This window comes from Stegodyphus dumicola, chromosome 4 (assembly GCF_044657685.1).
Source record: "Stegodyphus dumicola isolate Sdum_Otavi_A_Nest chromosome 4, ASM4465768v1".
In the NCBI taxonomy this organism is placed as follows: domain Eukaryota; kingdom Metazoa; phylum Arthropoda; class Arachnida; order Araneae; family Eresidae; genus Stegodyphus; species Stegodyphus dumicola.
In genome coordinates, this window is record NC_140771.1 from 55,058,163 (window position 1) to 55,074,664 (window position 16,502).

At 35.5% G+C, this 16,502-nt stretch overlaps 1 protein-coding gene across 1 annotated transcript in view; it reads left to right on the forward strand.

The window, feature by feature from the left end:
• LOC118184954 (uncharacterized) overlaps nt 1-16,502 on the forward strand; it is a 256,390-nt gene that overhangs the window by 176,013 nt on the left and 63,875 nt on the right. Inside the window, exons 4-6 of the mRNA XM_035354747.2 lie at nt 9,311-9,691; nt 15,851-16,107; nt 16,193-16,304. Coding sequence (XP_035210638.2) covers nt 9,311-9,691; nt 15,851-16,107; nt 16,193-16,304 — 750 coding nt within the window. The remainder of the gene's footprint in view (nt 1-9,310; nt 9,692-15,850; nt 16,108-16,192; nt 16,305-16,502) is intronic.

A 16,502-nucleotide genomic window follows, 5' to 3' on the forward strand; every position in this document is an offset into this window, starting at 1 on the left:
GTGTCTGCCGTGCCGGATCCTGCAAAAGATCTGAAAATATTTGCATTTTATTACGATCGAAGTAGGGCTTGATTTGATCAATGTTTGCGGAACAGGTTTCACCATTTCTGGCTTTTAACACTACTACAGCGTGAGTTATTTTTTCTATAACATATGGTCCTTCAAATCGTTGAAAAAATTTGGCAGTTTTATCTTCTGGTGCTGAAGAAAGTGAATGCTTAATTTTTAAAACTTCATCCTCTACTTTATAAGTTACTCCCCGTCGTTTCAAATCATAATAGAGCTTCTGTTTTCTTTGTGCTACTTCCGTATTCTTTTTTGCTTCTTTTATTAGTTTAAGGGACGCTTCATTAAAATCCAGCGTAGCTTGTGCTTCTGAAAGAAAATCTATTCCTAAAATTAAATGTGCTTGCAGCAGATTCTTTACTATAAAAAACATCACCTTACTTGTTCGTCCTTGATACGGATATACAAAGGTACTTTACCTACGCACTTACATTTTTCTCCTTGCGCCGCTAACACTGTCGTATTATCCGCATTATATATGCGGTATTTGCGAAAATACTTCCTAAAAAATCCTTCTGCCACACAGGAACACTGCGCGCCGGTATCCAGGAGTGCAGTGGCTGGGATATTATTCACCAAGACTTCAATCTTCGGAAGAGTCAGATTTTTCACCATTACTGTATTTAACTTGTAGGAAGAGGGGTTTTCTTGGCCTTCGGATTTCCGCACCCTCTCGTCAGCAGAAATCCGTTTTAGTTTAAATTATTTTTCCTTTCCGTGCTTTCCATCTTTTTCCACTGGCCTTGAGACTTTTTTCCTGGGTTGCTATTGAACTGTCGACGTTCGCTGGCTGTTTTTGAATGCTCGGGTTTCCTTGCCCACTGATTCGCTTTTTCTCCGTAGCCGTGTGCTTGAGTTTGCTGTAGTCTTGGCGTACCAAATTGGTTTTGCTGTTGTTATTGGCGTCTTCTTTCGACGTCCGCCGTTCTTCTACTTTGAAACTGGATTGCTAGCTCAAATAACTTTTCCAGTGTAGTCGGATTTCTTAATTCAATAAAGTCTTGCACTTGGGGCAGTAACCTCAGCAAAATCACTTGAATTATTTCAGGATCCGGACGGTTTCCATACAAGAGCTTGAAAACGTGAATTTTTCTTAAAATAAAGCTCGAGAGGTTTTCGATTCTTTGTTGATATATACTGAAAAGTTCCGTTTCTAATTTCGCACGATCCCTTACAACAGGAAAGGCTTTTAGTAGGGCAGTCTTGAAATTTTCGTAAGTATATGTGGGACTTCCTGCTTGACCCAAGAGACTTCTGCCTATACATTTGAACCAGTTAAGCGCTTGGCCCCTCAAAGCGCTGGTAGCTAAGGTAACTTTTTGAAATTCGTGCAAGGGATAGAGCATGAAGTGGTCATCCAATTTTTCCAAAAAGCTGGTTACCGGTGAGTTTCTGTTAAATGTTGCTTCTGGTTTCATCAAAGCGCGCATGGTCTGGACGATGTAACCAAATCCTTCCAGGGCGGCAGCTGGCATTTCTGGATTCTGAGCCGTTTCTGCAGGCAGCACAGGTTCTTCTTGAAACTCGGCCATGGTTATTCTTCTTCGTTGGGCGCCACTATCAGGGTCAATGTTCCTTCTTACCTTCTTCGGGAACATACAAGGACCTGACTCGGAACAGAGAGCTTACTAAAGCTGTGTTCACTAATTGTGGTAAGTAGACAGGATACACATGAAGGGTATACAAAACCCTTTATTTTTCTCTATATACAATAACTTCCGAACTTCGGAATACACTGACCCGCTACTTGGGGTCTAACGTAAAAGTATAAAAATAAAACCAAACTCTAATTTAACTTTAGGATAATAAACGTGGAAGATTGGCCTTATATTAACAGGAAGCGTATGTAGTACAGAGACTGTGAACACTACAATACGTTTAAATTTATCAAGAGGATTAAAACCTCTGGCCTGGAAGGCAAACAGCAACTGCGTAACTTCTAAGGTAAGCGGCCTGCTTTGACTCAACTGCTTCCTCTCTCTCTTGCTTGGCAAAAAGCCACAACTTTAATACTTGGCGTTCGCCAGACAACTTTGCATAAAAACCTTAACGCTTATAATTCTGGCCGGAAGTAGAAAATAAGAAGTGATAGTAAAGATTTAAAATAAAAATAAAGGTTAGTAAAACTTAAGATCCTTACATACTTCCCACCAGAGTTAATCAGTTTGAAACTGAGGTCTAAAACGACCTTGTTGAAAACTTTTAGCTCTAGAATCTAACGCGAGGCCAATCTTTTACAAACATACTTCGCTAGAAACTAGAAATTTAAAAGAAAGAAATTTGTTTTTTTTTTTTTACAACAGCAGCTGCCAGGATATACAACAATTTTTTTTTTCATCTTTACTGCATCTAAACAGGAGCATTTATTCAATTCTGGTTCCTTCCAGAGATCTGGAAGGAAAACTAGTTTAATGAAATGTTACACAATGAAATGGCAAGTAACATATATAATTATACTTCTCTTAACATTCTTATTTCATTCATGACTATTTTAATTATCTCTGCCCGTGCTCTCTGACATGTGTCGTAAAAGAACACCAAACACGAATGTGTTTCTGTCTACGTGTTCCACACTTCCTCCTACAATCAAAACACTAACGTGTTAAAATTCAACATAACAAGACCTCTTAACACACCCTAATTTCAACTCTAAACCCTGAGGTACTATTCTAAAAGTGGCTAACTCTAAAGTATAGCGTCAGAGAGCCTAACTACATCATTCAACCTTTAACACATATTCACCATGATTTAGTCTTTACAGTCACACGAATAACAAATTTTTAACATTACTTTCACTTTTACCATATCACGGTATTTCTTAACATTTAAAATAACAGTTCACATGTATATAAGAACATATCAACATGCCGTTAATTTTACACATTTGAGAACATACATTAGTAGTACATTGTTAACTTCTATTCTTTTCAAAGCAAGTGTCAATTCTTTCTACATTGAAATAATACATTTCAAAAAGTCTTTCAGACTAAAACTTCTTTCTTGCTAGAATGTTTTAAATAAAACTTATACAATAACTTTTTTCAATATTTAAGTCTTTACGCAACGCTATTATACATCAACTTTAGTTTTACGCGCGAGTAATTGAAAAACATAATACCAAAATCGGTAACAACTCATTTCTCGCCAAATATGCCAGTACACATTAGTAATAATTATAAAACTTTAGTATGCATGTTATGCCATTTCTAAATAACAAACAGTTCGTGTGTCACCTCTGCTGCTCCATTGTGCTATGGTGAGGAACCTGTTATTCATTCAATGGCTTCAGCAAGAAGCCCTTCAAAAATATGCATTAAATCAACACATTTGAGAAAAGAAGTGTGTCCAGGTGTATTCCAGTTAAGGGTCAGGTACCTTTAAATAATTGAAAAGCTAAAATTTGTTCTGTTCTTTTATGTTAAAATTAGATTTTATACAGGCATTTTAAAACAAACTCCATGTAAAAATTTGCTCTAAATCCAAAGTTATGGAAAAAATAATTCTATGCTAATGCAGTTTATGGAGCTAGATGGTTTTTTTTGCATTTCCTCGTATATCTTTCTATATATTTATTAATTTTAAGAAAGTAATATATGCACAAGCTGAACCAACTGATTAGAATTTAATGAAATTTTGAAGAATGTGTAAACATTATTTCTATATGAAAAGACTTGCGATTAGATTTCTAACTTAAGAACCTTCAGAACTAAAATTAAATTTGAAATCAAGTGAAAAATTCAACTAATCACTTTTCATTTTCTCAAATGATTACGATGATTATGTATGCAATATGTATGCAGTGTTTTTTAAATCTATAATTATGCATATTTGTAAATATTAACTGTTAAATATTTTTTATCTTTTTTTATTAATATTAAGAAAATATCTTTTTTGTCATTTTACAAAATTTCAAGGAATTTTGGTTATTTGTATAACCCTGTATGGACCAACTATTATGTTTTTGGCTTAACTAAAGAAATTATATTTAAATTATATGTTAAAAATAAATCATTTTGCATTCTGAAGTTAAAAAATTTGGAGACATTTTAATAATACATAAATTTTTTAATTAAAAAAGAGAGAGAAGAAAAGAAGCCCAAAATAATTTGTTCATTCATAATCCTGATGCAGTGCATGTTACAATTTTATGTTGATGACAAGAAAAGGCATTTTTTTTTAATTTAAAATATTTTAATATTAGAACAATAAGATGGCAAATTTAATGCCAAGGATACTGAAATATGTATACAAAGTTTCCTGAACCGAACTCACAAAAGTTTTATTACAAAGGTATTCATTTGTCTTTAAAGTGTGTTCAAATATTTAGTATATTTCATTTATTTAATAGGTACCTGATCCTTGAAGTAATACCTGACAACCTCAGCTCAGTTATTAATTGGAAACCAATTTTATGCTGTCTGTGTTTGTACAGTATAGAGGTTGGCTAGTGGCCATTCATGCATATTATGTGTAAAGAAGTTAGCTCTCTGTTCTCATTTCGTCTGTGTACAGCTAAAATACAGGAAATTGGATTGTACTCTTCTCCAGGTACCATTGTGTAAATGAAATGCACTGAAGGTAATTATCAGGCTTTGAGCCTATGCAAGTTTTCATGCAGATCCCTCCTTATGGTTGATTGGCATAGACTAAGCCAGTTATAACTGCTGATGTGCTGGCCACTTGCAGCATATGCTGAAGACTTAACATTGTCACTTTTATGTCACATGTATGTGCCCATTATTCTTGACACACAGCAGGTATCTGGAAAGAATTGGTGTCATGTATTTTCTGATTCGGCAGTGCAAACACTAAGTGGCTTGACACACCTCTCATCGATTACCATTCCCATCCTGATATGGCAGGAGTCCCCAACCTGTCCCTAAGAACACATTCTAAAATATCTGTTGAAGGGTGGGCATCATTTACTTTTTCAAGATGAATTTATAGGTGGATGAGTTAATACATCCACATAAAAAAAAGAGGTCATTCGCATTTTGCTTTGTGCGGGTCTGTGTTGAACGCAATTTCAATTTCACTAAAAATGAGAAAACTTTCGTGTAGAATTTTATTGAAAACTAACAAATTTCTATTGTGATCACACAGCGGTGGGCACACGTTAAACCATCGGCTGGCTCCATGGTGCTCGCAGACATAGGGTTGGGAAACCCTGTATATATGGCTACACAGAGATTTCTCTATTGCAGTCCTGTGCTCTGTATGCACGATGTATATTGGCTGTCTTCAAATCCGATAACACAGCCATCCTACTACATCAGCAAGCAATTTGGAAATGGCAGTAAAGTGAAAGAATGTAAAAAGACTTTTATAGCTGAGTATCTCATAAGAATATATGCTGTACCATACAATAATGTTATTTCCAGACCAGTATTGCAGTATGTGATTCCTATTTGTACCTTTTCAACCTACCCTCCCAAAAGTTTTTATGTGCTTTGCTGAATTGCTTTGTATTTCATATCTTGTTTTATGTCTTTTGAAACACATTGCAAATAAGATAAAGGATACATAAACGCAAGCAGTGTAATTTGTCAGTTGAGGTTCAGTCAAAAGTCTTTAATCCGGACTCGTCGGGACTTCAGCGATTCCGGATTATCGGTTTTACCGCATAATAGATCATCAGTTTAAATCTGGTAAGATGGCATGCAGAAATTATAAAATTAAAAATATGAAACCGTAATTTATGAAATAAAGAGCAATTATGATCTAAAGGGGATCAAAATTTACAAAAAAAAAAAAAAAAAAAGCTTAATATTTATTTGTTTACTTTGTTAAGCATTTCTTTCAACACGCGCATGCGTAAAGCACACATTACGGATAGTCGAAATTAGAGAATTGCAACAAGAAAACTATTTGATGTGTATTCGTAATATTTATAATGATGAGGAATTTGATTTAAATCATACAAAAGACCGGCGTACATCGAGATGAAATACTACATTTTAGTAAGGAATTATAAGCCGAATAAAATAAAAGCATCAGCCCTGAAGATAAGGATAGCGCTGACAGATCCAGTTCATTGCGTGCTGCGACGTTCCCCGACCCCCCACAGAGCATCGTGAAATTGATGATTTCGGAATAGCTAGAGAAACAAAGGATATGCCTTTATCTATTTTTTGTAGCAAACTTTTTGTTTGATGGACATCGAAACATGCTTTCACCTTGTAGATCCTTTGGCAGCTCCAGAATCGAAAATTCTTTTTGACATAATTGAAAGTTCGGGCTTACTTTTATAAATTTGCTCTAACAGTCTGCAAAAAATAATAAGCCGGATCCAATTCGAAGGTTAAGGAACAATGCAATCTGCAACATTAACTGAAATGGATAGTTAGATAATTTTAGCTTAGTTTATACCGTCCATTATACATTAAACGCGCATGCGTAAATGTGTTATGCGTAAACGTATGCGCGTATGCGTAAAGGTATTATACGTTTATGCATGCTCAGAAAAGTTTGTAGCTTTGAAATACGGATTGTAGATCATTCCGGATGTCCAGATTAAAGACTTTTGACAGTAGATGCTTTGAAAGATGTTAAGAAATGGAACTGGCAAGCCAATGGGGTTGTTCATTAGTTTTGAATATTAACTCAAAAAGCTGAATCCAGTAATATACGGTCGAAAGTCTTTAATTCAAACGTCCATAATCCGGAATGATCTATAATCCAGACCTCAAACTGGAAACTTTCTGCGCATGCACATAATACGTTTACACATGCGCATTTAATATATAACGGACGGTATAAGCTAAGCTAAAATTATGTAATTATCAATTTCAGTTAATGTTGCAGATTGCGTTCTTCCTTAATCTTCTAATTGGATCTGTCTTATTATTTTTTGCAGACTGTTAGAGCAATTTTATAAAAGTAAGCTTGAACTTTCGATTATGTCAAAAAGAATTTCCCGATTCTAGAGCTGCCAAAGGATCTACAAAGCAAAAGCATGTATCGGTGTCCATCAAACAAAAAGTGGAATTGCTGCAAAAAATGGATAAAAGCATATCCTTTGTTTCTCCAACCATTCCGAAATCTGTTTGTCAATTTCACACTGCTCTGTGGGGGGGGGGGGTTAACGTCGCGGCGCGCAATTAACCGGAAGTTGATCTGTCAGCACTATCCTTATCTTCAGGGCAGATGTTTTTATTTTATTCGGCTTATAATTCCTTACTAAATGTAGTATTTCATCTCGATGTACTCCACCTTTGATATGATTTAAATCAAATTTCTCGTCATTATAAATATCACGAATACACATCAAATAGTTTTTTGGTTGCAATTTTCTAATTTCGACTATGCGTAATGTATGCTTTACGCATGCGCGTGTTGAAAGAAATGTTTAATAAAGTAAACAAATAAATATTAAGCTTTTTTATTTGTAAATTTAGATACCCGTTAGATCATAATTGCTCTTTATTTCATAAATTATGATTTTATATTTTTTAATTGTATATTTTCTGCATGCCATCTTACCAGATTTAAATTGATGATCTATAATCCGGAATCGCCGAAGTCTCGACGAGTCCAGATTAAAGACTTTTGACTGTAACAATATTTCTGTTTCTGAGTATAGAATTAAAAATATCCTATTGAAGCTAGTAGGAATAATGAAGACAGTAATGAGAAGAAGTATCTCGTACCAGAACTTGCAGTGTATTTATACTCTTTGTGGGACTGGTGTGAAAACAAATTAAATTTGATCCGTTTTCTGATTCTGTAATCATTATGTTCTTTGTTAGTTTTTGTGTGTGCAAGCAAAGCTGAATCGCCTGCTGTTATGTCTCCTATTATTTAAACTTACTATAATAATTTACATAACTTTTATTGGTATAGTTATGATCGAATGCTGAATTCTGCTCTTAATTATTCTTAGATAGCAAAAGTAAAGCAGCTGTTACAATGAACATCTGTAAGATTTTTTTTTTGGATGGGCAGAGGGGGGGACCTTGATTATCCAATTTTTCAGTTATCTAAGTCATTTAAGTTTAAATTTGTATTGATAGTTGAAATTGCACTTTATTAAGCACCCAATCCTCCTAAAAAATAGATCTTATATTTATAATATACATAGTGTTTCAAAAAACGATGGGACAAACTTTAAAAGTTGAGGGAAAACACTTTAAATTAGTTTTTTATTGTAGAGTGCATGGTCGAAATTGAAGCATTTAGGTGCTAGAGGGTGCCTAATGTGAAGCTAAAAATTGAGGTACTTAAGAATGGCAGAAAATGGAAAGAAAACATTTTTGATTCTGAATAATTACTGTAATTGCTGGAGATAGCAATACTAACATGCAATGGCAACAAAGGGTTTAGCTTACTTTCTCGAGCATGCCAGATATATTGCAACTACAACATGATCTGAAATACTTGCTATAACTTTATTATAAGGTTTAGGAAAAGTCTTGTAGATGATGCTGTTCTGATGCCCTCTGCAAAAAGAAATCAAGTCTCAGCAGATCAAGAAATTAAGGGAGCTTTAGCCTCTCCCAATCTTAAGGTCTCGAAAAGAGATATCTAGTTAGTTCTTTGCATCTCATTTTAATTGGGCTGATGCTCCGTCATGCTAGGACATACATAAGGTAGATAAATGGCAAGTGGAACATGCTTTAGCAATTCTTGGTCAAAATAAATATGTTAATTTCATGAGTCAAGTACATGCCTTCTCATTAATCATGTACTCATCCTTTGCCTAAGAAGTTGAAGCTTCAGTTTATTTATGCTTCTTAATTGTGACTTTCTGGAAAGGGCTTTACAGTGCCTTCATGTTTAATTTTGAACTGTGAATTCTGTGAGGAAAAATTGTTTTGATATATTTAACACTTTTTAAGAGAGTTTGTTTGCTGTATCTTTTTTTAAGCATCATGTGTGTGTGTATATATATATATATATATATGTCAAATATTGAATGAACTAAAATTCATTGAAATCGAAAACAAGTTTTTCTAATACTTGTGCAATAGCTGCAAAGTAAGATAATAATAATTTATTTACTAAAGAAATATTGATTATAATTTCTCCTAAAACAAAAATTTAGTAGAATGTATCAAAATGAGGGAACTCAGAAGTAGGAAGTTTGCTTAGAAACATAAATATGTGCAAACACTTCAAAATGCTTTTGCAGATCAATTTTTCATCCTTAAAGATTGAAGCTAGTAAATGCTGATTTTGCTAAATTTGATTATAATATATATATGTTTTTTTTTTCTTAGTATTCTTTGAATTTGATATATTTTAGGAATCAAAATCATTTCCGTGCCCATAATGCTCGTCAGCATTTTGAGCAGCAGAGGTATCCTGTTGGTGACCAGTACAATGATGAAAGGGATCCAGCAGCTACCACCCCAAGGCTAAATAGGAGAGCTAATAATACTGCTTCTGCACCTGTTGTGGCATCTGTAGCATCTCCTACTACAGTAAGGAGTGAAAGCCGGCCAAGAAGGGCAAAACGAAGATCACCATCACGGACTCCTTCTGGATCTAGGTCTAATTCAGGCTCTCGGTCTAGGTCGCGGAGTTCAAGTGGCAGTAGGTCATCTAGTTCCTCATCAAAACTACGCAGTACTTCAAGTGATAGCAGTGGGAGATCACGTTCCCCTTCCAAATCAAGATCCCCTGCGTGAGCTAACTTTTCCAAAATTTATTTCTGGCTATTTTGCCTTTAAAAATTTTTATTTTGCGAAAGTACATCTATTTAATATATAATGTTTTATTTTAAGAATGAGAATATGAGAATGGTATGAAAATTTTCTTTTGGGGGTCTTTATAAAAATCATCAGCATGTTATGCATGTGATGAAATTTTACATTTAGAAATATCATTTAATAAGTCAAGAACATATCGTTTAATAAGTCCCGGGATTGACTAAGAAAACAACATTCATTTCACAAAATTCACATTTATTCATCAACATAATCACCATCCAGAGCTATGCAATCATTCCAACGCTTTTCTAACTTTTCGATACCATGCTTGTAAAACGATTTGTGCATGTGTCCGCAAGATAAGCTTCAGTGCCAGCTATGGCTTCTTCATTCGGGGCAAATCTTTTTCTCTGGAGCATCATTTTGAGATCAGCAAATAGCCAGTAGTCACTGGGGGCTAGATCTGGAGAGTATGGTGGGTGGGGAAGCAGAGTGAAGCTCAACTCGTGAATGTAACCAGTGTTTGCATGGACTTGTGGCATGGGGCATTGTCTTGATGGAAGATGATTTTTTTCCTTCATGTGCGGTTTTTCTTTCTTTCTCTCTTTTTTTTTTTGTCCTTCAGACACACTAATAACTCACTGTAGAGGCGCTATTGATAGATTTTCTCTTTTCAAGGTAGTCGTAAATTATACCTCAAACATCCCCAAAACACTGAACCATGCCTTTGCCAGCTGATTGTTACATTTTTGGATGGCTTTTCACCAGCTGCACGCCACTCAGCTGACTGCCGCCTCGACTCTGGAGTGAAATAGTGGATCCATGTGTCTTCCATTGTCACATACCAATGGAAGGAATGCTGGCTATTGTGAATGAACAGTGACAAAAGCTCTGTGATTCGTCAACTCCTTGTTGCTTTTGTTCCATTGTGAGTACACACAGCATCCGTTTGGAAAACACTTTTTTCATGCCCAACTTTTCATGTAAAATCGTAGATGCACTTCCAGTTGATATGTTTACCATCTCAGCAATCTCATGAACTTTCACTTTGCAGTCATTAACACTTGTTTCACATTTTACAGACTTGACTGCTTCATTTGACTTACCTGAGCATGCCGCATTATTTGTATCTGTGCGACCTCGCTTGAAATCAGCATACCAACAGCAAATGGTTGTTTTTGATGGGGTTTTCTGGGTAAGATTTTTCAAGCCATTGCTGAGCTTGCATGGTATTTTAGCTCATTAAAAAGCAAGTTTGATTAACACTCAATATTCGTTTTTCTGCATTTTGTCCGCAAATTAACAAGTAGTGTCACTTTCACCGCAGTAGCTTCGCTGTTTTTGTTCCGAATGCCATGAAAATTAGACATGTGTCATTTGAAGGTTAGTTCTTTCGAAGTCAAGTTGATATTACTAATGCCATCTGTCAGTTAGTCCCAGGAATTATTGAACGATGTGTTAATTTGTTATTGGTTTCATATTAATGTAAGTAACCAGAGGGATGGAACCCTAATTTTGCTAGATTTCTGACTTAGTAATTAAAAAGGAAGAACTTCTATAAGAAAAACACATGAAGAAAGTGATAAACCAGTGTGCCCATTTCCCCCACTTTTAATTTTCAAAGCAAACCCTTCTTCAAAATTGAGCATAATTTAATAATGGTGAGTTCAAAGATATAAATCAAAATCTGGGTTGCCTAAAACAATTATAAACATAACACTTTAAGTCACACTGTAGTACATAAATCTTGTAAGAAGTCAAACTTTTCCATGAACACCTATTCAAAAAATGGATTAAATGTGACAGTTATATATATACGTCAGTCTAAAAGTTAGTTGCACCCCTTCGTAAAAATTTTCTTTCAAAGGCTTTTTTGATAAATCAGACATTCAGTTGTATCATGTGACATAGTTGCCTTCACGAGGTAATTTTAGTTTGTCTGAGAATCAGTTATAAACATGTCTCGATAGCTGCAAGTGGTATTCAAATTGGAAATGCGTTCAGTCCTTCTTTTTTTGTGGGTAAAAGGGTGTAACTCCTGTGAAATTTGTCAGCAGTTGCATGAAGTTTGTGGTGAAAATGCAGTGTCACATCAAGATATTGCGAAGAGGTGCGATGTGTTTTAAAACGGACACACGGATATTGACGACTCTGAGCGTGAGGGAAGACCATCAACTGTCTCAAATTCTGAAAATGCTACTCGCATGAATGAATGCATTCTTGCAAACAGACACATAACAATAGACGAAATCTGTAATGAACTAGATAGTTCTGATGGAAGTGTGCATAAAATTATTGCCAATCAGCTTCAATTTCATAAAGTTTGTGCTCGATGGGTGCCTTGTCTACAGATGGAGGAACATAAATAGAAGAGTTTTGAAAGTGCATTGAAATTTTTGCAATTTTACCAAAAGGAAGGAAATTAATTTTGGGGCAAAATTGTGACTTTAGATGAGTCTTGGATTCACCACTTCTCACCTGAAACAAATTGCAGCTCCCTCGAGTAGAACATTCCACTTCCCAAATTTAGAAAAAGTGTCGAACTGTCCCATCTGTGAAAAAGACAATGCTGATGCTGTTTTTTCACAGGGAAGGTTTGGTGCATACAGAATTCATGCCAAAGGGTGTTACAATTAATGCATCTTTTTATTGTGAAACACTAAAACAATTGAAACAATCACTTAAAAATAGATGGCCAGGTAAACCATCGAAAGGCACAATGCAAGACCGCATGTCACAAAGCAAACATGTGATCTTCTGAAAAAATTTAAGTGGCAAGCATGGGATCACCCTCAAGCCCAGACCTTACTGTGTGGGTCAAGATGGCATCCAACTGGTAAAGTGGTTAGCGTCGTTGACTGCCGTGCCGGAGGGCCGGGGTTTGAATCCCAGAGAAGGCGTAAATATTTGTAAATATATAGTGGTGGTGCAGCATGGCAGCACTCGAAATATGTGGTGAGCCGAAAGTCCTCTCATGTGGTTTGGTGGAAAGGGAGAGGGGTGGGTGATCCTCCCCCCTGTCCCCGGGTTCCTCTCCATCAAAATTGGGTGTGGAACTGAGCTAAATTATTCTGTCACCTGTAAGGTGCTTTAGGCTGTTGCGAATGACAGGCATATCTTGCATTCCTTGCCATAAGGTATTTTGTGGGCTTGGGCTGACAGTAGGTCAGGCAGGTGAGCATTAGTAACAACAGAACTTTTAAAGCGACGATACCACTGCGATGAGGAGGTGAAAGCTGCAACTCAAGAATGGTTATCGAGCATTTTACGGGATTTCTTTACCAGGAATCATCACTTAGGAATAATGGTGTCCACTACAAGTGAGTATTTACCAATCGTTCAAGTTGCCCTTAGGCCAATCGCGGTTGTTTTAGATAATTAATGGATGCCCATTAGCACCCCGCTTGAGCGAAAAGGTCGTAGTAGCAAAGCGATGAGGTTAAGCAAGGGAAAAGTCCTCTCTTTAGCTGTAGCAATCCTCCCTATAGACAGTCAGTAGTGGTTGGCCAGAGCCAGTCACATGGGAAGTCACCCTCCCAAGTTCCGTCCCCAACCGCTGCTTCTTGAAAACGGGTATCCCGTGAGTGCAGGAAATGAAATTTTTGAAAATGATTTAAGTCCATAAATTAACATCGGGAGTTGGGATGTCATCTAATCTTCCTCTTCTGCGATTTTCATAATATACATTGCTGCTCGAAAACCAACTGCTAATTCTTCTGCTGTTCCTTTCGCTGCCCTGATTTTTCCTATCTGCTCGATGATATTTCCAATAAAGTTCTGAATTTTCGGTTCTTGTAACCAAAATATCGCTTTGCTGGCTTCTTCTGGGATCTTCGTAATATTCTTTTTCATTTTCTCACTGAAAAATAGTCTTCTTGAACTTCTCTTTTCTTTTCCAGGAGCTTCAGGAAGCTGCGGGAAATCCTCTTCCTTCTTTTCGAATTCTTTTGGTTTTTGCTGTGCTAGTTTCTTCTCTATTTTCTCAAACTTTTTCTTATATACTTCACACCTGCAGTAACTGCAGACATGATTTTGTTTGCAGAAAATACAAACAAGCTTTTCTTCATGTTTTAGTGGGCACATATTGCTCCTATGTTTTTCTCCGCATTTACAACAACCTACTGCATTAATGCATAGATGTTGCGAGTGTCCCCACTCTTGTCATCCATAGTACTGTGTTGGTCTTTGTAGCGAATTGTACTTTTCAATTTTTATGTTTATGCCGAACATATTGTTTAGTGAGTGGATTGCATAGCCGTTTTTATATTTCTTCTTTATAATTCTAATAGCCATATGGGCAGTTTTTCAAAGTTGTTTCTTCTTCTTCGGCTAAATTGCTTCACTTTTTGAACCGGAAATTTTCTTCTTTCCAAGTCAGCAAAACTGCTTCTTTTGTTATATCTTCTGGAAATTCTTTCAGAATGACTCTGGTGGCTTCTCATGAGACATCAGATATGTGTGAAATAGAATTCCTCTTTCTTTGAGTACTTTCATAACCTTTCTATGATCATCAGCAATTTTAACATTGATAAAAATTACCTTTGACTTCATTTGAGCTTCAAACTCTTCTAAGCATAATTCTCTTAATATTTCTTCTATTTTCAGCTAGTCTACTTTGCCTTGCTGTAAAACAATTGGAGGGGGCATCAGGGTTTATGGTTTCATCCTCATTTGCGTTAATTTTTTCAAGTTCTCTGTATTTTTTTTCCTGAGTAACTGCCATGGTGGTTGCTGTTTCCTTCACTTTCGCTGGTTTTTGCGGTGAGATCCACGGCTCTGAATTTTTCTCCTCTTCCTCGCGTTCTTCGGGATTCTTGCGTTGATTGTCAGTTTCCATTTCATCAGTCTTTTTCGTTGAAATCAGTACTTTCTTGGTGTTCTCCAATTCAGTCTGCCTTTTTAGGAGGAATTTCTCTAGGCTGTCTACCTTCTTCTTTTCATTTTTATTAATTAGGGTCACATCAGATTCTGAAGAAGTTCTTATCTTCTTTTTACTTTTCTTCGCTGGTGATTTTAGGTAATCCTCTTTCTTTAGTGGGAAATGCATACGACCGGGAACTATACTGGGCACCTTGATGTGAGTACGAGACCACTTAGTATTTCAAAAAATTTTCAATTCAAAGTTTTTCTGTGCTTCCACGATGCTCTGTGGCGCGCAGCACAGGGAAGGAAGGCGAACCTCCCTTCCCGAGTGACTTTTACCATACCATGACAAATGCTTAAAAAATGGAGATAATTACGTTGAAAAGTAAATTTTAAATGGAACTTTTAGGATATAAATAAAGTTATTGTTAAATTTCTATCCTGTTTGTTTTCCTAAACGATGCAATTAACTATTTGACTGACTGTCGTATTTAGCACATAAAATAATTTATAAGGAAAAATGCTGTGTGAAAGGTAACAGATAAATATATTAAAATAAATAATCAGGGGTCATCCTTATATTAATATGTAACGGCATTTATTAATTGGTGCTTCCACGTAAAAATTGACGATGTTAAAGAAGAAGTTCATTATCTCTTGTGTACCCGTATTTTTATAAAATTGGCCTTTGGCTGGGCAGAAAGTTTCACAAAGGTGCCCTCACCTTTGTCAAATTAAAAGATATATTTGAAAAAGAGCAACTTTCCTAAAAGTGCTAACATCTTTATGTTGCACAGTGATGTGGAGCTAAGTTAAATTAACTTGTCTGATTAATAGTTCAAATAAAAATTCTACTTGCTTAGTAGAATCCTGCCATAAATGTTGGGGCACTTATATGGTGGTAATTTTTTCAAGTTAAAAAACTGACCATCATAAGGGTGTGAGCAACAATTGTTTTTGGACACCTTTGTGAAAGTTTTTGTGTTGGTTAACAGCGACTGATTTTTATAAAGAAGCTGCTACTTTAATCATGAGGCACCATTGTGAGTGGTCCAAGTAAAGCTTCAAACTAGTATAAAAAAATATAACCTATTTAAATTCTAAACTAAATAATAACTTCTTCATTTTTTTCCATGAAATTATTTTGCTTGTGTCCAGGATAATTTTTTCAAAATGTGTTTAATTTGTAGTTTTCAATATTTTAAATCTCTCTCTCTCTCTTTTTTTTAACAAGAATTTTAAAATACCCTTGTTTTTGCCTGCTTTTTTAGTGCTTCTTATGGAAGTCAAAGCAATGCTAAGGGTAGTCGGCTTGACAGGCCGTCAAGTGCCATTGCTAATCCCTCCAGCACAGTGTGTTATTTGCCCTCTGCTGTGAACACAACTGCCATAAACTGTACATCTAATAACACTCAAGGGTCGACGCCTTCACAAGGTTGTACTCTAGCAACAGTTGAAAATAATTGTGAAAAAGAAGAAAAGAGGCCTTTAGGAATTTGTGTTAGAAACCTCCCTGTACGATCTACAGGTAAATTTTATTTTTAGTTTTAAAACCTTTCTAATGTTATTTATGAAAATTAGAATAGAGTCATTATTTTCCATTCTTTTTACAGATACAAGTTTGAAAGATGGCTTATTTCATGAGTATAAAAAACATGGGAAAGTCACTATGGTTAAAGTTATAGGACAAGGAACTGATCGTTATGCTGTTGTGTGTTTTAAAAAGTAAGTAGCATTATTTGATATATTAATGAAAAGAATCTCGGAATAATTAATACATGAAATAAAATTTCTCAACAGTTTTGTAACTCAAATATAGAAATAATTTTAAAGTGAAATAGAAAATAAAAGTTGTAGTGTAGTTTTGGATAGTTTGGATTCTCTTTCATGTAGAAATTTGTAGTTACCTTCTGGGAAATAACA